The 27,246-nt window shown below is 44.6% G+C and overlaps 2 protein-coding genes across 10 annotated transcripts in view; one reads left to right on the top strand and one right to left on the bottom strand.

Moving 5' to 3' along the window:
• Nucleotides 1–2,432: 2,432 nt before the first annotated feature.
• Nucleotides 2,433–25,752, top strand: FBXL22 (F-box and leucine rich repeat protein 22). Of its 2 annotated transcripts, XR_005216448.1 has the most exons (3): nucleotides 2,433–2,789; nucleotides 5,369–5,945; nucleotides 25,631–25,752. XR_005216448.1 is itself a non-coding variant. In XM_037833749.1 (2 exons), the coding sequence occupies exons 1-2, from the start codon at nucleotides 2,455–2,457 to the stop codon at nucleotides 5,712–5,714; spliced, it is 681 nt and encodes a 226-aa protein (XP_037689677.1). In that variant the 5' UTR covers nucleotides 2,433–2,454; the 3' UTR covers nucleotides 5,715–5,969. The 2 variants fall into 2 exon arrangements, 1 of the variants encoding a protein (XP_037689677.1); XM_037833749.1 differs by lacking the exon at nucleotides 25,631–25,752 and having other exon boundaries at nucleotides 5,369–5,969.
• Nucleotides 12,790–27,246, bottom strand: part of HERC1 (HECT and RLD domain containing E3 ubiquitin protein ligase family member 1) — a 260,009-nt gene continuing 245,552 nt past the window's right edge. For all 8 annotated transcript variants that reach the window (XM_037833741.1, XM_037833743.1, XM_037833744.1 and 5 more), the window contains 9 exons: nucleotides 26,154–26,292; nucleotides 24,190–24,359; nucleotides 22,998–23,167; nucleotides 22,550–22,715; nucleotides 20,628–20,704; nucleotides 19,716–19,968; nucleotides 19,074–19,226; nucleotides 16,205–16,510; nucleotides 12,790–13,437 (listed from right to left, as the gene is read on the bottom strand). In XM_037833741.1, the coding sequence (XP_037689669.1) occupies nucleotides 13,252–13,437; nucleotides 16,205–16,510; nucleotides 19,074–19,226; nucleotides 19,716–19,968; nucleotides 20,628–20,704; nucleotides 22,550–22,715; nucleotides 22,998–23,167; nucleotides 24,190–24,359; nucleotides 26,154–26,292 (1,620 nt within the window). In that variant the 3' untranslated portion in view covers nucleotides 12,790–13,251. The remainder of the gene's footprint in view (nucleotides 13,438–16,204; nucleotides 16,511–19,073; nucleotides 19,227–19,715; nucleotides 19,969–20,627; nucleotides 20,705–22,549; nucleotides 22,716–22,997; nucleotides 23,168–24,189; nucleotides 24,360–26,153; nucleotides 26,293–27,246) is intronic.

Here is a 27,246-nt window from a genome sequence, read left to right as displayed (position 1 = left end):
GGGACCTGTTGTACAGGCTGGGGTACAATCCCAGAATGATATGGGGAGAGTGCATAAGTATATTTAAGGGGCCCCCTGAGGAACTGGGGAGAAATGTGGAAATGATGGACTTCCCCACCTGGGCTATTGCTGATTTTCCCACAAACGTTGAGGACTGCCAATTTAGTGGGCTGAGCCCTAGATCTGGGGGCTTTGTCTTGTGAAGCCAGTTGCTGCAACGGAGAGGCTAAGCCCACTTATAATTGTGCTTAGGAGTACCCCCAGAGAGCCTTTTTGTTGCTCAAATGTGGCCTCCTCTCTCTCTTAGCCCACTTAGCAGGTGAACTCACTACCCTCCCCACTACGTGGGACATGACACCTGGGGGTATAAATCGCCCTGGCAATGCAGGAAATGACCCCTGGAGATGAGCCTGGACCCAGCACTGTGGGATTGAGGGGATCTTCTTGACCAAAAGGGGGAAGAGAGATGAAACAAAATAAGGTTCCAGTGGCTGAGAGATTTCAAATGGAGTTGAGAGGTCACTCTAGAGAGTATTCTTACGCACTACATAGATACCACTTTTTAGTTTTTGGTGTGTTGGAATAGCTGAAGGGAAATACCTGAAGCTGTAGAACTGCAACCCAGTGACCTTGATTCCTGAAGACGATTGTATACCTATTAAGACTGCATAGTGTGACTGTGTGACTGTGAAAACCTTGTGGCTCGCACTCCCTTTATCCAGTGTGTGGACAGATGGGTGGAAAAATGGGGACAAAAATTAGATGAAGAATAGGGTGGGATCAGGGGGATGGAAAGATTTAGGTTTTTATTTTATTTTATTTTTATTTTGGAGAAAGGAAAAGGTTCAAAAATTGATTCTGGTGATGAATGTACAACTGTATGATGGTGCTGTGAATAACTGTACACTGGATGACTGTAGGGTGTGTGGATATATCTCAATTAAACCGTGTTTAAAAAAAAAGTAAATGAACGGTGGGGGGAAGAGGGGAATGGATGTTTTGGATGTTCTTTTTTATTTTAATTTTAATTTTAGTCTTTGGAGTAATGAAAATGTTCGAAGTTTGACTGTGGTGATGAAGGCACAACTATATGATGTTACTGTGAAGAACTGATTGTACACTTTGAATGATTGTATGTTATGTAATTATATCTCAATAAAATTGCATAAAAATAGATACTGTGTTGAGTGTCTGACTTATATGAAATAGTTATAATATGCAAACACAGAGAGACAGAAAGTAGAGTACAGGTTACTAGGGGCAGGGGTAATGGCAAGTTAATGCATGATGGGTACGGGGTTTCTGTTTGGGGTGATGGGAAAATTCTGGTAATGGATGGGGGTGAGGGTAGCACAACACTGTGAATGTGACTAACCCGACTGCATGGTATGCTTGAGAGTGGTTGAGATGGGAAAGTTTATGCTGTATACATGTTTCCACAATTAAAAAAAAAAAAAAAGAACTAAAGGGACTAGGACAATTAAATGCCATACATGATCTTGGACAGGATCTAATAATAGAGGAGAAAGGGCTTTTTTATTGGTACGGATGAAAAAACTGGAATATAGACTTAAATTTCTTGAACTTGATAACTAAAGGTGGTTACATAAGTGAATACCCTTATTCTTAAGAAATGTATGTGGAAATATTATGTAACCCAGGAGCATGATGCATATAACCTATTCTCAAATGTGCAGAAAAAAGATGAATAGGTAAATAGAACCATACAGCAAATGTGGCTAAGTGTTACAATTGGTAGATCTGAGGATCTGGGGTGGGATGATGGGGTTATGTCGGAGTTCTCTGTATGGGTCTTGTATTATTTTTGCAACTGTCCTGTAATTTTGCAATTATTTCAAAATAAAAAGTTTAAAGAAAAAAAAAAAACAGGGAAGAGGTATTACCCATGCACTCTGCTTACAGCTCTGAACACAGAATCCTGCCATTCTTAGGCTTTTGCCGATAACAGGCTTCTTTTTAGTAAAGATGGAAAAAAAAGTTCATACTGATATACTATAAAATAAAAGGTTAATATCTACAATTAAAGTCCCTCACAGTGAGTAGAGACTGTAAGCCCAAACAGAGCTGGTCAGGCCAGCCACCTTCAATGAAATGCCTTGGGAAAAGCCAAAAGAGTTCTCTGCCAAACACCACTGTCAGCTAAAAGGAAAAGAAATCCCTTTTAAGGAAACTATTTATCTTCAATAGGCTGCTTTTGTGCCAGGATTTTCAATACCTCTGACCGTAGGCCGAACCACAGACTGTTGCATGTATATCTGAATTCTGGCTTTTCTTTTCCCCCTTCCTCGGAGCTTCAGCACCAGTTGTTAGCCAAAAATAAACACCATTCCTCAACCATATATGTCCAACCAGCCCAGAGCTGGAGAGGAGGAGCAGGAGGTAGGTCAGGTCCCTTATCCCCAGCCCAGCACTCAGGCGTGGCCGTTGCTTACCATGCACATAACCCAGCTCAACCGGGAGTGCCTGCTGCACCTCTTTTCCTTCCTGGACAAGGACAGCAGGAAGAGCCTTGCCAGGACCTGCTCCCAGCTCCAGGATGTGTTTGAAGACCCAGCACTCTGGCCCCTGCTGCATTTTCATTCCCTCACAGAACTCAAGAAGGATAACTTCCTCCTGAGCCCAGCGCTCAGGAGCCTCTCCATCTGCTGGCACTCAAGCCGGGTGCAGGTGTGCAGCATTGAGGACTGGCTCAAGAGCACCTTCCAGAGGAGTATCTGCAGCCAGCACGAGAGCCTGGTCAATGACTTCCTCCTCCAGGTGTGCGACAGGTAGGCCTGTCTCTAGAGCCGTGCTAGCGTAGCGGGCTCTTTGGCCTCCAGAGCTCTGTGAAGCTCCAGGGGGCTCCATCTTGGAGCACCTCAGACTAGGCCCAAATCAGACACCCCAGACCCCATCCACAGTATGGTACATATGAGATGGACAAAACTGTAGGGAAACCATTGTAACCCTCATCCCTGCTTTGCAAGTCCTGGAGCTGCTTCTGCAAAAAGAAAGAACTAGGACCTCAGCTGTCACTATCCCTTAGGCAGCTGTCCTCTTTGGCAGCCATCAAGGGCAGGGTGGGCCCAGCTGGGACTGGATTTTCAAGGTCAGGCTCTGGGAAGGGGTTCCAGACACAACAATCAGCTCACCCCTCCATTCTCTCCCTAACAAGCAGACCCCAAGGCCTGTGAAGTGCTGCTCATGAAGGGGAGGTAGGGTGCTTTGGGTTAACTGAGTCCAACCAGCCTGGGGGGTCAAGGTGGCAATAAATAATAATGGTTCCCTCAGGAACTTACTGATAGCCTTAGGGAGGATGTTTTAGCCTAATTTTTCAAATGAGCAAACTAAGAGCTTGTGTGATTTGCCCACAGTCCAACCAGATTTAGCAAATAAAAATAGGATCCCCAGTTAATTACGAATTTCAGATAGACAGTGAATAATTTTTTAATACAGGTATGTTCCAAATACATTCTGTATTTTATGTGGCAATGCCACAATGGGCACAGAGGCTGAGCTACCTCATCAGGCTTCCTCCATGGTCACAGCCTCCTGGCTAGAGCAGCCCATTAACAACAGAGAACTTCTAACCATGCTTTCACCAGACTTGTCCTACCTTTGAGGAAATACACCCCTTACTCACTAACAAGCTGGGCCTGGCTGTTACTAGAAAACTAGGCTCAGCCAGTTTGCTGCCACCCAGGTTTAAGAGCCGCTGTTTGCTGGCAGCACGACAGGAATGGAAGGAAATCTGTGTAGAGGCTCCACCTTTCTTTTTTTTCTGCTGGTGCAAAGAAAACAGAAGATGGACTTGGAGCTGGTCCTTGAATGGATCAGGCCATTTTCATCAGTTTAAACAAGGCCCAGAAATCAGACTGGAAGGTGATATGTATGAAAAAAATGTGTGTGTGTGTGTGTGTATGTGTAGGGGGGCGGGAACGATGGCTTGCCCTGAAGTTGCTTCATTCTTGGCCTAAGATAACCAGGGTTAATCACCCAAGCCTGCAAGATGTGGAGGAGGCCTCCCAGGCTGGCTGTCTGGGTCAAGCAAAGGGCCTAGTTTCACAAAAAGAAAAGGCTTTGATGACAGGGCTCTGATTCCGTCACCCAGCTGTTCCACTGTCAGGCCACAATCTCATTTTTTCACTTGTAAAATGGGAGAAATCCCTTTATCTCAGAGGGTAAGAGGATTAAATAACATAGCAACACCTGGCACACAGTAAGGTAAAGATAAGTATCTGGCGGAATCTGGTTCTTTTGGCAACCAACTTTTGGGAGGAGCTGAGCAGGGAGGGAGATACCTCTTTTTCCAGTTTCCTCCTGCAACTGACTTAAAAGATTCTTGGGGAAACCGGTCACTCAACGCCCTTAGGGCTTGGACATCTAATCTTCATGACCACCAGGAACGTAAAAATTGCTCTCACTTTAGATGAGGAAATGGTTCAGCAAGGTTCAAACCTATGTCCTGTGTTCAGACAGCAAGTAAGTCACCATGGCCCCACACCATGGTCCTCTGGGAGGGGGGGCAACCTGAGATAAGGGGGCAGGAGAGTAGAGTGAGAGCAGCACAGACAAGTCACTTGAGTTCTCTGGGTCAGTTTCTTCATTCATAAAACTGGCGGCACAGAGGTTGATATGAAAACGAAGGAGAAGGTGCATAACTTGGGAAGATGAGCTCAGGGTGAGAGACACGGCCATGACCGGTGTATTTCAGTTCCTTAACCTCCTTCTCCAACCACAAGGAAGCCCAATTGTCTCCAGCCAGGTGCCGGCAATCGAGGAGCTGAGAAGTATGCTGGTGGGGAAAAGCACTCACCCACGCGTCCCCGCCGCCCTCCATCGCTCTCTGGCTTCAGGGAACCAAGGCCCCCAAGTCTATTTCCAGGAAAAGCCAGTCACAACCGCTTGCAGAAGGCCCTATGCACACCCCAAATCTCACTTAATCCTCACAATAACCCTGCTGGTAGACATTCTCTCTCTCACGCACACACCCCTTACACAGAGGAAAACAAAGGTTCAGAAGCTGAGTGACTTGGCCATGGTCACGCTGCAAATAAGCCAAATTTAACTTTGCTCAAGATCTTTTCTCTCCAGCAGGTGCAGGAAGGTGCTGGTGTGGAGTGGGGAGTGGGGGTGGGGAAAACGACGACTTCTTAAACTTGCTCAGCCCGTTTCCTCATTTGTAAAATGGAGAGAATCGGGCCTGTCCCCTCCAAGGCTTTCACAGTGAATTTAATGAGCCAGTAAGTCCGGAGAAGGGGCCTAAAACCGACGAGTCTCCACGGGGGGAAAGGGCCGGGCAGGCGCTACCCGCGCCCTCCTCGGCCTTGGGGCCTCCCTCCCCCCGGTCACCGCGCTCTCCCCGCAGGTGCCCCAACCTGGTGTCCGTCACGTTAGCGGGCTGCGGCCACGTCACCGACGACTGTCTGGCGCGCCTGCTGTGCTGCTGTCCGCGCCTGCGCGCGCTGCGCCTGGAGAACTGCGCGCGCGTCACCAACCGCACGCTGACGGCCGTGGCGGCGCACGGGCGCGCGCTGCAGACTCTGCACGTGGACTTCTGCCGCAACGTGAGCGCCACCGGCCTGCGCAGCCTGCGCGCCGCGTGCCCACGCCTGGAGCTGCGCGCCGAACATAGCGCAGCCATGATGCCGGATCAGCTCCCAGGTAGCACGTTAGCTGCCCGGATGGCCGTCCGCAAGTTGCTGCCGCACTAGACCTGCCGGGCCGCGGGGACGATGCCCCGCTAAGGACCTCTGTGTTGGAGGGATTGGGGACCGGGCAGTCAGATAATTTGGCTTGGAACCCTAGCTTCTCCAGTTCCCAGACTAATCACTGCTGCTTCTGAGCCTCAGTTTCCCCGCCTGCAAAATGGGGATACTGCCTACCTCACTTTGCAACTTTATACTTTTGATGAATGCGAGATTAAATTAATCAACGGATGCATGGTGAGCATTCGGGTTCTCACTAAATGATGGCTCCTTCCTCCGTCTCCTTTCCGCGCCGGGTTCTCTGCCCGTGCACCCTCGCAGCAGAAAGAGACGCCTGCACTCTGTTCGGAAATCTGGGAGCCGAACGGGTCTAAAAAATAACTACTGGGCGGGCTTAACCTTTACCCAGACGTCCACTGCACTCGGGAGAGCGGGGGCGGGGGCGAGGGCGGGGATCGCCGGGCCTGCGGCGCGCAGGGCGACCTGGAGAGGGGGTGGGGCGGTCCCGGCTCGGTAGAGCGAGGCTGAGAGGGCGGTGGAGCCCGAGGCCTCGCCAGTTCCTCCAATTCCCTGGCCGCTCTCTCCCGCGAAGGCACGCAGGCCCCGCCAGCATGTCCAGGGCTCCGTGGGAAATAACCTTTGTACTGCACCCACTGGACGAGAGGAGGGGAGGAACCCCTAGGCGCAAGGTCCTGGGGGAACAGCCAAGTCTGTGATGAAGACTCCTTCCAGGGAGGGCCAGGAATAAAGGCCCTGCCGCCTCTGGGCCTCCCACCCGGGGCTTTGTTGGCCCAGATCAGCCTGGGGCAGATGCGTTCCTAGGGGTGTCTGCACACGCAATTTTAGAAAATTCCCTCTCTCTGTTATTTTAACATAAACTGCATAGCTAACCTTATTTTTTACTGCTCTTATTAAGGGGAAAATTATTAAAAACAAAAGACCAGAAAGATGGGAACATAAGAGGCAACCCTGCTTAAGTCTTGGTAATGGGATAACAAGCTCATGCAAAGCTAGATTTGCTGAATATCAGCACGTCTCGACTTCAGTTTCAATTAAAGGGCTTTAGCCACCATAGTAAAGATTCCCGGCCACCTGGCAGCTTCCTGGTCCGTGCTGGGGCCATCCATTTTGGCGGGTCCTGGTTACCTGGGAAAAACCTTGGGTAAGGTGGGGAGGCAGTGAGTGCTTTGCAGTGATAGGTGATGCTCACACTCCCAGCTCCACCCATTGCCAGCTGTGACCTCGGCAAGTCCCTTCACCCATCTAAGGCCAATAGTAGAGGATCTTGACCTATACTCATGGCTTCCTTCATTTGTTGGACAGCTATTTGGAAAAAGGGGCAAATTCTGTTCCCATGGAGTTTACGTTCTAATGGGGGGGATAACTAATTGGTATAGGAGAAGGGATAAGTACTAAGTGTGTGTGAGGGGGTGCGCAGAAGTTCAGACTAAGGGGGATTGGGAGTGTTGGTAAAGGGTGGGGAGGAAGCAAATTAAGAGGGCTTGACTGATGTAAGGCTCATTGAAAAGATGACATTGGAGCAAAGACATGTAGGAAGAGAGGAGAGTCAAACGGCCATCTGGGAGGCTAGTATTCCAGGCTGAGGGAACAGTCAATGCAAAAGCCGCAGACTAGGAACATGGCTGCTATGTTTAGGAGAATAGCAGGGAGTTCAATATGGCTGGCAGAGCCAGCAGGGGAGACAAGTAGGAGAGATTAGAGAAGGGATGGGGGTGGATGCTGAAAGGACTGGTTATTGTGAGGATGAAATGTGACCTGGGAGTCCCCCTCCCCCATCTGCCCCCAGCAGGAGCCAGGGCTCCAAGCAGAGATGATATCCAGGTGAAATCCCAGAGGTGGTGGAATTTCTCAAGGCAGAAGATGTAGGCAGGCAAGTAGCACCTTCTCTTAACCCTTTTGAGACTGCTGAAGGGTTAATTTGCTGCCTCTGGGCCTCTGTCAGGCCAGCACTCACCTCAGAAGCAGGGTAACCACGCTGAGCCCCAGCCCCAGCCCCTTCACCCCACCAGCTACAGTGGAGTGGGACGGCTCCACTTCTAGTTTGTGAGACCATTGCTCTGGACTCTGGAGAGAGGCCTTGCAGGGACTTGATTGTTTTCCCACTGCTGCGAACAATGTTGAGAGAAAGCTCAGTCTTCCAGGTTAAATATTTGTCTAAAACAGAACCACTTTAAACTCCAGGGCTTTGCTTTCATCATCTTCAACAAGCCCCAACTCCCAGCAGGCCCTGCTTGCCAGAAGTTGGTGTGAACAACGGGATCCTGGGCTTCAGGCTTTAATGGATCTGGGTTTCTATTCTGTGTCCCTCATTTTCTAACCCTATGACCTGGGACAGGTCAGCCTCCTCTAAACCTCAGTTGCTTGCAGAGTTCTTGTAAGGGTTATGAGATTGTGTTTGTAAAGCAGCATTCACTGTGGGTTCAGCTTAAATGGGATAACCTGAATTCCCCTGAGGCCCCCCTTTTCCATGGAAGCTATTTTATAAACGAGGGTTAAGTTCCCAGGCTAATCCTCAGATACCTACATAGCAAGACTGTAGCAATCACGGAACTAAAGCTGTGCTGATGACTGCGCCCAACATTGTTTCTAAGGCAAAATACATTGAATTCCTGTCTATCATAGGAATGCGTTCCTGAGCCAAGGGAGCCATGGGAGGTGTTCCCAGAAGGCCATCACTGACAGACCCATGGCTTTCAACTCTGAGGTCCCTGTTTACCACCATCACAAAGAACTGAGCTAAACACTTGACAAAAGTGTCTTATTTAATCTTAAAAACAACTTTCTAATTCTTCTCTCATGTTTGCATAAAACAAGGGGTGCGGTCGCAGTTGATTCGTCTGGGGGGGGGGGGTGGCGGCCGGTTGCTAAATCCTAGGCTCCCAGGATTGCTCGGAGGGTACCGGCGGCGGGGGCTCTTTCCCGGAGGCGAGGGTGAGGCGGGGGACTTGGCCAGGTCCCCGGCGGGGTGGCGTGCAAAGTATGGAGGGCGGCGAGAAAGGAACAGGCGGGACACGGTTCTTTTAGGGTGAAGAAGCCAAGAGAGAGAGAGTTTATTAGGGGAGAGTACAAGCTTATATCGGGCGTTTAGAGGGCGGGGTAGCTGTAGAGGTTAAAGGCTTGGATTGGTTCTGAGAGGGCGCGGAGGTTGATTGAAAAGGGGCGAGAGTTGCTCCGGTAACGGTGTCTGGCAACAATGTATGCGCACTGGTGGTAATGGGAGTTGCACTGGCAACGGGGAGTGTCCGGGCAAGATAAGGGGGTGGGGAAAAGGCGGTTCCCTCCGGCAAGCCTCCCCTAACAGTGGTATTTTGGGTGAGGAAATGGGGCCTGCCTCCGGCCTCACTTTCCCAGGCCCGGGGGGCTGCGGAGGGCGCTGTCGCCCGTGCCCACCACCCTCCCCAGGGGCTGATCAGGTCCCCCAGCCCAGGCCCGCCAAGTTGAAGCACGTAATCAGTGTCCCGCAAAGGGGCACTGCATGCTTAATGAATCCACCAATTCATTCCTATCACAAGCATTTACTGGGTATTTATTGGCCATGGGCTGGGCAAGGCCCTACATCAGGAGGTCTAGTGGAAAGAAGACATGCAGCTGGGGATTAAGGGGCATCCTTGAGTAATCCCCCAGCTCTGCTGTCCTTAGTGTTTGAGAAGTTATGACCTCTCTGAGCCTTAGTTTCTTAATCTGTAAAATGGGACTAATATCCTTCCTATAACATTGTTGTGAGATTATGTGTAGTCCCTGGAAGGTAGGGAATGGGGAAGGCATCCTCTAATCCATGGAGGGTTAAAGAAGCTGAGTGCCTGGCAGAACCCACAAGGCCCAGATACTGGGATGTGCATGGTAATCTAGAATTGCTTCTTGGAGGACAGAGCGTTTGGGTTGAGTCTGGAAGACTGAACCCAGCTCCCATAGGTTCCAACTGTGAGGAGGGCATTCTTATCAGCAGGCACTGATCAAGGAAAGGTAGGAGTCAGGGAAGGCCAAGGCACGTCCAAGGAAGGGTGAGTCAGGGGAGAGGAAAGCCTGACTCTGTTCCAGAGGCATGCTAAATTGGCTTCAGATTAGCTATGTTATCACAGCCTCTACTAGAATAGATTACAGACTTTTTGCAGCTCTCAGAATGTTCTTTTTCAATCTCAGTTTTGGCCAGGGCAGCCAAAGGTCGCAGGGAAAACTAAGGGGGGGGGAGGTACAAAGACTCAGTACTGGGGCTAGGCAGTGGCCCCTGGCTGGAGGCTGACCCCATTCACTACAGCATGCTAGCTGGTCTGCATGGGAACCTCAATGCAGCAGGGAAATCAGGGCCACATGCTCTTAGGTCAGGGGGCTCCGGATTTGTCCTTGGAAGACAGCAGCCTGCTGGGGGGAGGTGGTGCTCTGAGACTCATCTTGCAGGGACACACTGGTCCATTTTTGCACAGACTGAATGTTTGGAGGGAACTGACTGAGTCCCCTCACCTCACCAGGGCATGCTGACAGGAAGCCAAAGCTCCCAGTTCCAGCCTGGACTCCCCTGTGATCCAGTGCTTTCCCTTTCCCAACCTAGGGTTCCTGCCTTGTAAATGGGAAGATCATCTGACCCCAAGAGACCTTCCCTCCAGCTCAGGATTCTATGTCCAAGACTTGTTTTTATTAAAAACTAAGCCCACTAGACAATGGCTTCATCTACCCAGCAGGCAGTACTGAGCAAGGGCCACCAAGTATAGAGGCCAGAACAAATTTGCACCTTAAAGGGCTTCTGGAGAAATATTAAATTTTAAAGACTGGCAAAGTTCTTTCTAGGCTGCATAAGGGTCAAAAAAATGCAAGTATTTGTTAACTGAGTGAGCGCAGCAAACAAACACATAAAACACACACCCAAGCCCCTATAGGGGCTGAAAGTGGACCCAGGAAAACAAACACCTGCACCAGGCCCATTTCAGTTCCTCACATCAGGGACTCACGCTTCCCCTTCTCTCCCAGAGGTTCCACAAGTCAAGAAAATGAAGAAATGACAGGGTTCCAACAAAGACGCAGCATCTGTTATAAAGCTGAGGCATCTGTGCAGATTCTTCTCACAGGCTCAGGCCTCCTGAGAACCCATCATTAGGCCCAAATGACAGGTCTTGGAACCATGAGGGTCAGCCTGCTGGGGGTGCTCCTGCCCCCTCAGTCCAGAGCAATCTGTGGCAGTAAAGGTTGAGGCATTATTTTGAATTAAAATAAGCTCTGAGACTGAAGGCATATCCTTTGGTCTAGCAAAAGGGAAGAATCACTTTTCACTAAGAACTAGCCCAGAAGACCCTAAGAGACCTCTCCCCCAGCCTCCTCCAGGATCTGAGCAGACAGGTGGCCTCTGTTCTCTAAGAGAAGTTACCTCCTGGCCTTCCCACCCCCAGAATGAGTGCTTCAAGCCAGAGGCTTCAAAGCCTTCAATGCTGCTACTGACTGAGCAATCGGATCAAGGACCCCTGGGGTTCCCCAGAAGCCATGCCCTCCCTCTGAGGCCCAACTCCAATTGAAGCCTCTTTTCAATAAAATGCAGATGTTAGCGTTATAAATATTAGGTATATCTCATGGGGAAAGATTCATTTGCCACGTTATCTTAGCAGACAAAACCCATTATTTTTCTTTGAAAACATACACCTATCTTCCTTATAGAAAACAGCTGCCTTCAAGGCTCTGCATCTGGCATCCCATTTGAGCAGGCTATCAGCAAAGACCATGTCTAAGAAGTACACTGGAAGTGGCTTGTGGCATGACCTTGCTATAGGTAAAGGAGACAAACTACCCAAAGGCTTTGCCTTCTTCCTGCTCATACTCCCAGCAGTTAGAGCCTTCACAGCTGCTCTCAAGATGGCACCTTTCCCCAGAAACACATGCTTATTCTGATACTCCTGAACAAATGAGCACAGCATGGAGGGCTGCAGGGATTGGATTCAAGCACCAAGAAATCTGTAACCCCTCCCTCAGTCCCCTGCACAACTCCCCACCACCCATCCTTCAAAAATATGAAAGCCACTCATTAATTCTATTAGTTCACACACTCATTCATATCCTTGCTCAAGCACCTCATCCCACTTGGATGCACGCACTATAGAGATAAGATATTATAAATTGTCCTGTTCTCTAATCCCAGCACTTGCATATTTTGTCTTCTCAAGTTCTTCACAGGCAGGGCCAGAACCATGTACTTTGTTATATCCTGGGTTATAGAGTAGGCATGTCGTGGCTGTTCAAGAAAGGGTCTTATAATGTATAACATTTTAAGCCAACTGCAGCAAAGGGGGTTTACGTCATCTCCCACATAGCCCAAGGCCATCTCACAGCAGACAGATAACTGCCTCATGGTCAGGTGGAAAGAGCACAGTAACTGGAATCAGACAGGCCTGCATGGATTCCAGTCTCAGCTTTTCTACTTACTAAATGAACCTCAATTTCCTCATCTGTAAAAGGGGATAATACCAAATTAGCTTTGGTTAATTTTCTTCACTAATCCTGAGATCTGCCATGATTAGATTCTTCCTAAATGCAATAAAAATCAAACTTTCATTTAAGTATGTCTTCAAATTAATAAGAGGAAACCTCCAAAGGTAGATACTTCTTGCACGCTCTGTCCACAGGCCTGTGGGAGGGAAGAGAAGGGGACCCATCCACTGGAGGAATGTATGTGCCACAGAAGACTTCCACCACATGATGCGTGGCCCCACAAAACCAGTTCTGCCCCCAGCATCCTGTACCTGATACTGCCTCTGAGAAGGGGAGGGCTGAGAGGATGGATGGAGTGGCTGAAGCAAGGACCCTGAGATGAAGGAATAAAGTCAGAAGAGACCCAGGATAACAGAAGAACAAATGAAAAGAAAGCTTCCTGCCTCCAGAGGTTCCTATACCCACAAGGTCCTCTGCTATGTCATTTCTGAGCAAAGCCCACCCTCAATATGAAGGGATGTTTCCGAATGGGTCAAAAAACTCAAAGTTGAGAATAGCCTGAAAGTTCTTTTCATCTCATCTGGACTAATATCTACCTTGATGGCAACTCTCAGTCAGTTGCTTCACTGGATATAACAAAAGCAGACCATGCTCTGATTCCTGAATCTGCTTTATTTCTCTGCATATGGAACCCTGCACAGGCAATTCAAATTAAAACAAAATAAATATATGAATATTCATGTAAAACTGTCCTTTCTAATGAACAATTTATACACAACTAACAATTTCATGTTCACTGGGTGGGTTTACAAAAATGTACCATTCCCAACTAAAAATGCACCAAAATGGTTCCATGCAAACTTATCAAAAGTGACCAAAAATATGGAGGAAGAAACCTGACTGAAAACACTTTGTCTTTTTTTTTTGTACAATCACAGAAAAATAAAAACATCTAATTTCTCTGTTACATTTAGAGTAACTAAATGTGGCCACTGTTTATAATGTTGATTTGTGTTCCTAAAACATCTATGTAGTTACCATAAAAGTGTATCAATGTTAAACTGGAAGTGAGCATTATTGAGGAAAAAAGAGGGGGCAGTGGCACCCGCAGCGGTCAATAGTCAGTGTCGGAGCCCTCGGCATTGTCCACGTTTCGTGAGAGCATGTAGTTGTCCATGTCGATCGAGCGGCAGTTGTTGATGGCATAGCGCAGGCGCTCGGCCATGACTGGCTGGCTAGAGTAGGGTGGCAGCCTCAACTGGAAGAAGCAGGTCTGTGAGGTAGGCAGACTGTCGTAAGGCTGTGGAGAGAGACCCAGAGAAATGACTGTGGGCAGCTGGGATGTCACAGGGGTGGGTAGGATGGGGTTGCCCATTTACTATGGCCCCAAAGCTAGGAAATCACCTCTCCCTGCCTTTAGAGAAGGGCTCCATGGACATGGCTGCATGGCCAGCTGGAGCCAGAAGCAGAGACCAGGCCATAGCAGCAAGAGCACGGGCTCCATGTCATGTGGCCATCACGGCTTTTGGTGAAGATGCTTCCTCTTCTCACCTTGCCTCCTTCAAAGCCCTTATGCATAAAGTGAGAACAAGCCCTGACTTGCAGGATTACTTGAGAGAATGCACTTAGTACAGTGCCTGGCACAGAGAGTGTAACAAGAGTTCAATCTCTTCCACCAAGAGGACTCAAATCTTGAAGCCAGGAGCAGGGAGCCCACCACAGAACAGGTACAATGTAAGGAATAATTGGGAGGTACAGCTAGCTGTGGAAGCTGCCATTGCTACCTCCTTCCTCACTGTCTTCTTACTCTGCCTTCTGCATCCTTTACCCACCATGGCAACTAGCACACAGCCAGAGGAGGAAAGGAACATGTAATTAAATCCTAGTCCATCCATTTAACTGATGCAGTCATTCAAAATGATAATTTTGACAATTTGCAGCAAAACTGAAAAGTGCTTGGGATAAAAATTTAGAATACAAAATTCTAAATACATTATGCAAAAATATGTATCCTTGATGCAAAGACTGGGAGGAAATGCACAAAGGTGAAAATGGCTACTACTAGAGAAAGGATTATATATGTTCCCTGGCCCTCTGCAAACACAACGATTTTCTGAACTATTTGTAATGAATTACAATTAAATTATAGACAAAAACACTGTTTTTGTAAATTTTTAAAAATTATTTTTAAAAAAAGAATTTGCCCTACTTTTTTGGTCAGCTTCCTCTTGAAACCAGAGCCCCACACCTATGTGAGCTGCATTTCAAAGAAGTGGGAGCATTGGAGGGGCCCAGCCCATAAATGTGCCAGAGCCAATGATTATACAGAAAATTCTAATGCAGAAAAAGCTGAAAACAGCAAAGACATTATCCAATTGACCCCCAAGGGGAAATGACAACAGGAGGCTGTAATCACTTAAATTTCGATACTAGAGAAATGGTCTAAAAGCCACAAAGGAGAGACCCAGGGTGGTCACTTTTCTGAGGTTGAAAACCTCCAGGCAGGGGATTAGTGGTCGATTAACTTCTGGAATGGGGGTGGGTGGGTAGAGGGGTGGCCCAGGGCAGATATAAGGCAACGGTTATTTCCAGAGCTTTCATTCATTCATTTCCTCCTCCCTACCTCTCTCTGAAGCAACAAAACAGATTTACAACTTATAGTTTCGGTCAAGTCATGTAGAAAATTTATGGAAAGGCCTCTTTTCATAGCCCTTCCTACGCATGGCCTCTCCTAGCCCAGCAGTGGAGCACAGGCCTGCAGACTAAGGGGAGGAACGACTCTGGTTACAGCAGCCTCTAGGAATAGTTGCTGGAAAAAAACCACCAGAAAGGCAGATATTGAAACTTGCCAAAATGGCAGGAAGAGCCCTTGTATGAAGAGACCCACTTTCCTTATTATTTCCTGAATAACTACCATGGGCTCTGCCCAGAGGACTGCTCAACTCATTGGGGTCAGAGATAGGGTGAGGGAGCGGTGGAGACAGAAAACAAATAGACACTTAAGACTTAATGCAATAAGTTCCGGGTTCCAGGGGTGCACCAAGTGTTCACGAGGTCGTCAGGTCTAGGTAAGTCTGTCTTCAGGAATGGGATAGGGAAGGAGGGTGCACAGGAAAGCATCCAGAAGGATTTCTCAAGGATATGACATTGGCATTGGACTTAAAAGGATGAATAAGTGCTTGCCAGGCACAGACGGAAAGGGGTGTGAAGGAGTACTTACTAAAGCAGAGGATATAGCCTATACAAAGACACAGAAGTTTTTTTTTTAAAAAAGCATGGTCTGTTGGAGACAAAGGCAAGCAATCCATTATGGCCAGAACATAATAAGTGTCAAGAGATGGTATCAGAAAGTGGGGCAGAGGACAGACTATGGAGGTTGGAGGCCAGACTAAGGGGTTGGCATTTATCCTGGAGTCAATGTATGGGGGCCCTGAAGGGTCTGAAAGAACAGTGACATGGTTAGACTGGTGTTTGAGAAAGATGATTCTGGCAGCAGTGTGCATTTAAGACTCTAAACCCTTTTATTCCTAAGCCATCTGTCAAAACGGCAGCTGGGCTGTAGCCCTGCAGCTGGGGCTTTTCATGAGGCTGCAAAGAAGCAGTGCTGCCTGCTCCACGAAGCACACCACACAAATAGCTGCAGAGCACGTTATCACTGCTCTCCAAGTCTTCTGGTTCTTTCTGGAACACATGCACCAGTTTTGGTTAGTATCTCTGTGAAAACAAACAAGACATGCCCCAGTACACAAGGTACACTATGAACAGCATAGGAAATAGGAAGCAGAGTCAACATGATGATCCTTCTGCCAAATTCAGTTTTAACTCAAGAAGATACTGGAAGATTTAGGGAAGGTTGTTGGTAGTAGTATGCTTTCTACATCCATTTAGGACTTTTATAACTGAAATTAAGCAATGTTTCTGAACAAGTTTACTGCTTTATATTTTAAAAATCTGGAAATTCCCAGCATAAAGTTTGAATTGGCAGGCCTATTTGAAAGCCACAGTTGGTTTTCCCAACATGCAAACAAGGATGAACATTACCAAGGAGGGAAAAATAGCTTACTTACCCTATCAACCTTCATGATTTGAAATCTCTGAGAAATGTCAGCAGTGTTGGCTGGTAGTCGAGATCTTCCAGACACAAATCTCATAAAAAGCACCCGCTCCTCGTTGGAGAACTCTTCCAGCGTGTGCCAGAACCACTGCACTAGCTGATGCTGCTCATCCACCTCCCGATAACGTACCACTTTCTTCAACACTTCTACAGAGATCTCGGGCATCCCACACACCATCTGCTCCAGCTGCTTTGCTGTGAGGAGGGACAATAGCGGTACGGGTACGATCCAGGACATCCCTTCTCGGACTGCAGCCACCTGCTCCCAGGAGAGGGTGTTAATTCAACATGTGTGCATACACTGGGCACCCACTGTGGGCCAGACTGGGTTGGACACTTCTGGCCTCTACTTGTCCCTCAGAACTCCAGGCATGAGTGGCGCTGTACAGGGCCCACCCTCCCTGCTTGGAGGACTCTTTCAGTCCTTCTGGTCCCAGTCCAAGTCCAATTTAGGAGCTTGCCTTCTCTCACCCACAAAGTCCCAGCTCACTGTGGCCCTCTCCAATGCCCACGCCACTCACTTATATTCCTAACCATACCTGGCCACGTGCTGTTCAACTGTGCTATGTGGGGGTGCTCTGCCTGCTCATCAAGGTAAGAAGCTCTCTGAGGACCTGTCTAGCTTCCACTGTTTTTATAATTTATATTTTTGTTTTGAAAATAGTTATATCTTTTTGTAAACATTACTTATTCTCACTGTTAAAAAGCTAAAATAATTAGACAAGTACAAAAAAGCAGTAAAAATCGGAAGTTCTTTTTTAGGAAGGTCAAAGAATTTATAGTCAAGAGACTTGGATTCTGAATCCCAGCTTGACCACTTACTAGCTCTTTACTAGCTGAGTGATGTTTCTAGGCTTTGAATTTCTCTGAAAAATGAGGCAAATAATTGCTGCTTACAGGATTCTGATGAGAAATTTAAATAAGTAACTACATGAAAGTATGTGTGACTTGTTAATTATACTTCTGTTCTCTTAGCACAGAGCCGAGAACAAGTCAGTTGGGGAATGCTGAGTGAGGGAACTACCAGGGGCTGCCCAGGACAGTCTTAGAAAAATTCCTACAAGATTATACAGTAGGTAGGGCACCCCCATCCCCACCCCCACTGCCAACTTAACACTATTCAAGATTTCTTTTATAAATACTTCTTCATTCCTGGTCAACCCAAAACAATCTACAATTAAAAAAAATCTGAGACCCCAAACAGGAGCCACACCTTGGGGAAGACACTGAGGTTATGATTGGTACAAGGGTTGTTATGTCCAGGACTAAGGATCAGGGACTGGCAGTGAAGGCAGTCTCTACTCATGCTAAAGGGTGAACATCCTAGCTGTAGTCTGCTAAAAAAAAAAAACCAAAAAAAAAAACACAAAAAATAAACAAGCTGTCATGTCTGGTAGAATACAAACAAAAGCTGCCTTAAAAAAAATGAGGCTGAGGTATGAGCCTGGTTGCCTGGGGAGGGATATAACTGGAGACAACTATGAGAAGAACAAAGGATTCTAAGACACAAGGAGGAAGTAAAAGAGGAAGAAGGCCTTGTGACTGAGAAAGGAACAAAGATAGAGCAGAGAAGTCAATGGAGAGGGGAAGTTAATCCAACACTCAAGAATGGCCAGCAGAAGAGACTAGATGTAGCGGTTAAGCATGGTTTGGGATCCTGGCTCTGCCATGGGCACATCACTTCATTTCTCTGGGCTTAGTGCTTTCATCTATGAAATGGTGCTCGTTATCTGCACCTCACAGAGTAACTAAGGGAAAAAAATGCATGTGAGAGTGCCTGGCACAATGCTGGGCCTGCAGGAGGTGATCAATTCATTTTTGGTCAGATATTTATTCTCTGAAGATTAAAAATATTCAAGAACTGGAGACAAATCATAAGCACTGGCTGTATCACTGGAAGGACCCTCCCTCACTGACCTGGGAGCTAAGAGAGGTAGTTTCATGGCTGGACTTGGTTCAAAGCATGAGTCAAAGGAAGTGGGACTAAAAGGACTGGAATGCAGACATTTGAAATTACTAAACTCTCACAGCCTCAGAATCTGGGTCCAGCTATTGAGAAGATCCCAATTTATTCTGTAAGTGAAATATTACTGAAATGGCTATTAATGTTTGTATAGAAAAAGAATCATTTTTAGACACTATTAATTTCTATGGTCATTTATTCACATCCGATCATTTATTAAATGCTTACTACATGTCAACACAGAAGGATAACTCAAAAGAAATAGAAAACACATTCTTCATCCAATGCTTTACAATTTCATTGAAGAAACAAGCCCCCAAATCTGGGACCTAATTCTCAGACGACAACATAGAAGTACATGATATCTTCAGGAATTTCAAAGTTAAGGAGAAAGATCTCTATAGGTTAGGGAATCCAGAGGAAAGATGGTTTGTGAAAGAGATGGACTCTCAGCTGAGGCCTGAAGGACTGCAGCAGGAGAGGGAAAGAGGCACTCATTTGGATAGAAAGACCAGTGTTTGGGGGTTCATTCACAGAGGCCCTGACTCACCCAGTTTGAGTGGGGATGCTGGGTTAAGGAGCACAGCATAAGACATGAGGATGGACAGGACAGAGGAATGAGAAAGCAGAGCCTGAATATGTAGGTAAGAGCTTGTCTTTGAGAAAGGAGATGGGAGTCCCAGAAATATGACCTGGAAAGTCTGTGTAGGAGCTGAAACAGAGATAAAATGAACCAACCCAGTAAATATGTACACCAATATTCAGTAGTAACCAGTTGGCTCTCATCCAGAGCCAACTCCAAGCATCTACATGCACCACCACCACCCCCCACCCCTGCCCCAGAGATGTTTCATCTCACCTGTCGGTCCATCTCATGAAGTCGATATTCAATGGCTCTTTCCACATATTCCTTTCTATTGGAAAATGTGAGTGGGATACTATTTCCACCAGGGATTATGGGAACCATTTTGCCATCAGCGCTCTGGCCAACAAAAGAATCAAGAGGAATCATCTAAGAATAGAAGAAAAAAAAAAGAATCTTTATTACACAGTAGAAATTAAAACCAAAGGGATATCACACACAAATGTAACATAACAGTAACAAAGTCAAGATTTTAAGTATTAAAAACAAGCAAATGAAATAGGTAGGACTGATCAGACTGCTTGCAGGGAATGTTCTGACAAACGCTGAAGGAAAAACTGAAAATGAATCTCTCTGCCCCCAAACCAGGTTTGATGACCCTGCGCTCTCTTTCCACCTTGGTTCTCTACTCTAACAGGTAAAGAATGGATTAAAGCGGAAGGAGCAGACACTGGGGGCTGGAGTCAACTCTATCCATCAGCAACTACTTAATATGCTCTGGATTTGAGCGGCTAAAGGCAGAAATGGGATGTTCCACACAGCAAATGGAAAACCATATCTGAATTTTACACAGAAAAATTATAGTCAGTACATATAGGAAGTCAACACCAGCAGATACACAGACCAGTCAGGGCTGACCTCATGGAAACTCTCCTCGGTAATTCCACTGTCTTCAATGTGAAGAATGCTGTTGAGGGTCTGCACATACAGCAGATCCACCTCCTCCAGGTCCTCCAGGGTGAGTGGGACACAGCACAGCTGCTTCCATACCAGAGGGGCCAAGTGGAGGTCCAGAGGTTTCTTTGTGCGGATGGCAACTCCCATTAAAATTCCCAAGAACTTAAACTGCATTAAGTGTTCATCTAGGCAGGCAGAGGGGTTAAAAAGGAACCTGTAGAATTAAAGGAAATATTTCAAACAAAATTTCCTCATTTCTGTTAGAAACACATTACCCAAAAGCTTCAGCATTAGTCTAGACCTGCACTGTCCAATATGGTAGTCATTAGCCACATGGGTCCATTTAATAAAAGGTAGGTAAATGGTCTATTAATCCTTAAACTACCTGCTCCAGAATGCCCTATATCCTAAAATCATTTAATTTATCATTTTTATGTCCAGAAAAGATTCAAAACTCAAAATTTTGCAAATATAAAGGATAATATATGGTTGCAAATACTGTGACTTGATAGCATAATAAAGGTTTTCAGTGAATTTTCATGCAGAAAATTCTGTGAAATGAGGCCACGTGGACCTTCAGAAACACAAAAGAAGTCAGGTTTTATGATCAAATTGGAGTTTCTTGTACCCCTCTATAATACTATTGAGTTGGTCCTATAATAAATAAGTCATGATGGAAGTGCCTCAGTTTCCTCATCTATAAAGAGGTGATGATAACAGTATATACTCCACAGGGTTATAACGATGATTCAATGGGAGAATACCAACATAAAGCACTTAGAACAATGCCTGGTACATAGTAAGCACTCAGTAAATGTAAGCTATTATTATTATTGTTGTAGACATCCAATAAACACTTGCCAACTGCCTTACCTGTCCCTATTGTAACCCACTTCTGCAGTAGCATTGGGAGAAGGTATAAGTAGGTCAACTATACCAGTTTCAAGCTCCTGTAGAAGAGAGAAAACCTTTTTTTTTTTTTGAGAAATGACAATCAAATGCATCACAAAAACAAACCAATTACATTAAAGGTCATACTGAAAAGAAAATATTTTGAGGAATTTATAATGTTATATGACAACCAGCCATCTCTACACTTTAATTATTTTTGTGGTTTCAATTTAAAATGAAATTAGGAAACCCCCCATGTGGAAAATATTCTGAAAGACTTGCTCAGTGAAATAAGCAAGACACATAAGGACAATATTACATGATATCATTTATAAGAGATGAATAGAAATAGTAAATTCAAAGAGATAGAAAGTAGATTAGAGGTTCATGAGGGATAGGAGGAGGGAGAAAGGGGAATGCTTGCTTGTAAAAATAAAATTTTTAAAAAGAGAAATGAGAAAATATTTTTAACTGAATAAAAATGAGCACATGAAGTATCAAATTTGTGGGATGTGGCTAAAGCAGTGCTTATGAATAAGCGAGGTTTATCTTTGGAATGTAAAGTTGAATCAAAATCTGAAAATCAATCAATGTAATTCAATATATGAAGTTTAAAGAAAAACTGTATGATCATCTCAATTGATGCCAAAAAAAAGCATTTGACAAAATTGAACATCCATTCATTATAAAACCTCTCAGAAGGTAGATATAAAGGGGAACTTCCTCAATCTAATAAAAGGTCTCTTTGAAAAATCTGCTGACGTCACACCTACTGTTAAAAGACTAACAATATTTCCCTGAGATCGGGAACAAGGCTTCACTGTTGCCGTTTCTATTCAGCCTTGTATGGGAGGTTCTAGCTAGGGCAATAAGGCAAGAATAAAAAGCACAGAGACTGGAGAGGAATAAACAAATCTATTCTTAGCCACAGAAGAGATCTATATAGAAAATCCCAAAGACTTTCAAAACAAGCTACTAGAAATAATAAGCAAGTTAAACAAGGTAGAATACGAGATCAACACAAAAATCAGGTTTATTTCTATATACTAGTAATGATCAATTGAAAATTTGAAATTACAAAATAAAACCTTTTAAAATAGCATAAAAACACGAAAAATAGAAAAACCTAACAACACATGTGCAAGATTTATAGACAGACAAGTTCAAAACATTGTTGAGAATAAAAGACCTGAAAAATGGGGGGGGGGGACGAGAGGGAGGGAGGGAGGGAGGGAAGAAGGAAGGAAAGGAAGGAAGTCAGAGAGACACAGACAGAAAGACAGAAAATATCCTGTAGTATGAAGATACAAGATGAGAAAGTCAAGCCAATGCAAGACTTGGGGTATCTATAAGCAGGGCCTAATGATATTTCAAACAGACTCAATAAATTATAGCAATATAATAGAAGCATTATTTTAGTTACAGGATTTATAAAAAGAAAAATCCTAATACTAGGCAAAGCTGGAAAGGTGAGAGCTGATCTGGAAGCAAAGCTGCCACTGTGGATCTTAAAATTAGAACTGGTCCCAACTGTTAAGACTTGTTTTTTAACACCCCTGGAGACTAGCAGTTCTACTTTGTTCCAAAAGCACCAGGATATCTGAGCACAAGGGTGGTCCTGGATACGTCCCTTACATAAATGTGAATAAGTGCCATTGTTTTCCTCTGCCAGTATTAAAGCACAACAGAGTGCTACACACTGACATTTATTCAGTAAATTACCTTCACAAAGTATTTCATAAATACGTTATAATTCACCTATCCAGGCACTAACTTTTTATGTGAGGCTCACAAATGCATTCTTGGTCCATTTATAAAAAGTCCTACAGAGTGATCACTAGAGAAACAGCAAAACAGCCACCACCTGAGGGGATGACGCATCAGGGAACACTGCATTAATATACCTGGCACATCTCTGTGATCGTATCATCAAATACTCCACCAGCGTCATCAGCCCCTTCTCCAACAAGCTTGACCTTCCACGCTCGGGAAGGCAGTCGGAGGTCTGATGCATTCAGCTTAACAACTTGTCTTGCTATTTGGACAAAGATGGGTTTACACTTCCGTCCCCTTTAAAAGAAAGGGAGAAGAGAATGAAGTAAAACTCTCCCTAACTTCCCCAAATCACTACAAAGATCAATTGACATACTGATCCCCATCAATGAATGAACAGGTCAGCTTAATGAGTCAAACACTCTACTAGGTGCATTGTCACTACACTGGGTACTAATGTAAGTACTGTTATTATCCCACTTTACAAATGAGGAAGCTAAGGCTCTCAGGGATTAGTTAGTAATAAAGTTCAACAAAAAATTCCAGGTAGTTACCAAAACATACACATAATATGCTAACCTGGTTGATATCCTCTTGACAGTAATTTGAGGCCCATAGTTTTTGCCCTGAACCATGGTTTTTCCAATGGAGCGTACCATTGGGAGGGTGTAGACTCTTGGGGCTAACAAAGGCCGAAGTTGTCCCTGCACAATGCCCCACGTTCCAGCATTATAATGAGATGTACTGTTCTGTAACAGATAGTAACATTAACATAAATGGAAAAATCTAAGGCTTAAAAGAAATACTTCTCATTTTTGAACATAAATTATTTTTTGAAACACAATTTATAAGCATAAACCTAGAAAGTAGTATTAATAACTTTTAAAAAAATAGTTTTTCCTGATAACAATGTATGACTATCAGAAAAACTTGGAAAATACAGAAAAGGACATGCACACAGATAAAATCATCTGTAATCCTACCATATAGAAACGGCCTTATTAACATTTTATTGCCTTTCAGTTTTCTTCCATGGGTGTACACAAACGTTTTTTACATTGTTGAGATCATATTTGTCATACAATTTTCAGCTGCTTTTCTCACTTAAATTTAAACCATAAACATTTCTCCAACTACTTATAGTTTGTTAATACTCTGTTTAGGGCTGCATGGTTTTCTGTTGCCTGGCTAATTAATCATGTTTTTCTAACAGTGATTTGTCAAATCTCTCACAGGCCCCATGACTGTGATTTTCGATTAACAGTTTTACAAACTGATACATATCCTGACAGGAATCCCTACATATTAAACAAAGAAACAAACAAAAATTGCCAGCTTGCTTTCTTCCTACATGATTAGAGTGTTCTATAAAGTGAGTGAATTCAGCCAAATTTACTTTATTTTCCCCTCCATAGGACCCAGGATGTTCACTTGTCAGGATGGCAAGAAGTCTCCTAAATGTCTCCGATTCATTTATAAAACAGCCTCAGACTGTGGTGCTTACAACTTAGTGTGTTGAAGTTTTAAAATCCTGGATTAGACTTTAGAGAAAATATATGCTTAGTTATTCTTATTTTCTTGAGCTTTGGACAAACCGATATCTGGACTATCCCTAAACAAGCACTAAAATGGAAACAATTAGTTTCTACTTCTCTTGGGTGCTGAGAGTAAAGGAAATATTGGCCTTGGAAGAATTTTCTAGAGGCTGAGAGAAAGGCCCTGTGAGCTGGTGAGCACTTCACTGGCACTGCTTACCAAGCCAGCATGTTACCTGGTTGTTGGGGCTGAGATTCAGTAGCCTCCAGGACGAGTACATGAGGTCAGAGAAGTGGTAAAGCAGCCGGAGCCGGGCCCTCACTGTGTGAACGCTCACCTCCCTCAGAGCTCCATACTGTGGGGGAACTGCATCAGGCAGGCCCAGCTGTAAAGGCACTGACACACCTGGCCCAGAAAACAAATAGGCATTTGTAAAAGAAAGTACATTGCTTACATTTTTAGTATTTTGAAAAATTTCAAACACATAGAGAAACTGAAACAAATATACCCAAACCCACCATCTAGATTCAATTTAGGACTTAAACAGTTCCTCTACCTTCCCCCCACCCCAACTAAATTCTTCCTTTCATTTTTCATAATTGCTATCTTAACAATAACATAAGGTGTTGCCCAGGACCAGGCAGGCAGTTCTGGAAAATGGAAATGGGAAACTTAGCAAAGTCACCTCCCCACTCACCAGGTATACGACAGAAAGTGGCCATGACAGAACAAAAGATATGGATACATGATTCATGAAGGCTTTTAATGCAAGAATAAGAATTCCACAGAAGCAAAGACTACAAGGATTGCATACACCATACATAGTATCCTCTTAAAAAATATACTAAGGAATAAAAATATGACACTTGAGATGTAAGATATTTGAGTTTTCTGTATATAAAGATTTGTACAGCTCAATTCCTAGACATAATATTACCATTATTAACAAAAGCTAAAATTTATTGAGCATTTTCTATGTGTCTGATGCTATCCTAACAGTTTTATAAGAATTGGTTCATTTGCTCCTACAATACTTTGCAAAAGGTGCTATTATTACTTTAATTTTACAGACAAGGAAATTGAGTCTCAAGGTCACATAGCTCGTAAGTGGAGGAGCTAGGATTCAGCCTGGCATGTAGCTGTAAGAGCTTGCACCTTTGGCCACCACAATGTATGATATGTACAGTCTCTGTCCTGCAGTAGAAGTGAATTCCTCTGGAAGCTGAAGAGGGCCTCTGAGTCCCTGAAATTGTCAGTGCATAGGCAGCACTGCTCATTCTGGATTCTGTTAACTAGAAATCATCTCCTGCTTGTTTGGAATCTACTTAGCAGTCCCACCTCAACTCTCCTAGGGTATCTAAAAGGAAAAAAAAGCTTTATGGGGAGTCTAAGAAGTGGAGAGATTAGCAAAAACGGAAGAGGATGCTAAGCTCTTAAGCATGAGGTGGTTTCATGGAAAATTCCAGTGCCTTCCAACACAGAGGGTGGTAAAAAGGCTTAAAGGCCTAGGTAAGAAATAGACCAAATATGAAGAACTGCATAAAAATGATAAATGCCACACTTAGGGTAATGGTTACATTTGTGGAGAATGGAAGAGGGATCCAATCAGGGAGGGTACACAGTTGGGTGTTAAGTACACAAATACTTATTACATGTTTTCTTATATCTTTTTGTAGATCCAAAAGGATTTCATAATAAATTAAAAACAAAACAAAGAACAAAAGGATTAGAAATGGCCCACCAGTCCTGCTACATGCTGGAGCAAAACAGCGGCAATTTTATTTGCTGTGTCTGGGAACTGGGGTGAGTATCAGAGCTTTTAATCTTTATTCCTAAGAGTGGGCCTTAGAAAACTGTGATTTGTCACTTCTTATATACATACACACATATATATATGTATTTTAAAAAGCTTGGGTGGTGCTTTGAAATTATAAACATTTGCTTGCTAAAGTGAAATGTTTCTTCTTTGGTGGAGTGGGGGTGGGGGAGCAAGCAAAGAAGGCTGCTTCATAATGAAGCCAGTAAAACTGCCTGCTGTGAAAGTGTTTACAGTGCTGGTTGCACAAAGAATGTTTTGGTTTTATGAGGGAAGATGTGATGGCTTCAGAAAACCTGAATGTTGTTTGAAACTGACAAGCAGACAGCACAGCTGGATACTGCTGAAAAAGGCTGCAGGAACATGGATAGTTCATCCCTCACCTGGTGCTCTTGGAGGGACAGGTGGTGCTGTCCATGCGGCACTGTGGCAGCGGCCAGCTGAGATCTGCCGAACATTTTTCCCTTGTAGAACTGTTACCAGAGTCGGTTCTCGAACGTGGTTGGTGTGGCCAAGGCCAAGCTGGGAATCAATTAAAAATAAACAGAGGTTCAGTTAGAAAGAGGAAGAAAAGAAGCCAAGATAATGAAATCTGTCTTATTTGGTAGCAGATATAAATGTAAATGAACCTGTACCAAGCATCATCATCAAAATAATGAAATAAATTCTAATTTTCTCTATCATAACAGCCGTCACAGCTCAGGCTGTCTGCCTCTTAAAAACTAAGTTGCAACAAGACAATTCCAAATCTACCAGATGAGTCTTCATGACTGAACACATCCTTGAATTCCACTTCTGGAGAGGGAATGAATTCTTAGAAATTTAAAAAATAACAATTATTTGTAGAGCTTTTACCTAAAAACATACTGATACCTTGATTTTTAACATGGATTACCTGTATAACCATAAATTCATACATTAAAAAAAGATACACAGAAACAGATTCTTATCTCTTGATTTCTCTTCTTAGGATCAGACTGGGATACCCAGTGTTTCAGCAGTAAGCACGTTAACATCATCAGGAAGGATCATATAAAGGCCCTGTTGGGGACTCCCAAAGGTGTTGTCAACATCAACTCTCCTCTCATTAAGACAATGTGCAATCAAAATGATGATCAGCTTTCCTATCTGTTGACAGAGGTATGAGGAGACCACAGGAGCCAAACTGAGGCTAGTATGAAGAATACTGCACTTGAGGGGCCTGGCCCTAGGGTTAACTAGACCCAGAGAGAATTTATGGAGGAAGGCGAGCTGGCTCTGAACATAGGGTTGAAAGCCAATGCTTTAGCAGTCATCTCAGACATCAACCACCAAGGCCTCTCCCCACTCCACAATAGAAGTCAGAACACATAAACCTCTTGAGTCTTTCCTAACCTCTCAGAGGCTCAGTTTACTCCTCTGCATAGTGGGAGTGACAAGACTTCCTACATAAACACAAATATATTTTGTACACCATCAAATTATAAAATATATTGT

The sequence above is a fragment of the Choloepus didactylus genome, chromosome 4, assembly GCF_015220235.1.
Source record: "Choloepus didactylus isolate mChoDid1 chromosome 4, mChoDid1.pri, whole genome shotgun sequence".
NCBI classification, from domain to species: Eukaryota; Metazoa; Chordata; class Mammalia; order Pilosa; family Megalonychidae; genus Choloepus; species Choloepus didactylus.
This window is presented reverse-complemented; position numbering and strand designations above follow the sequence as displayed.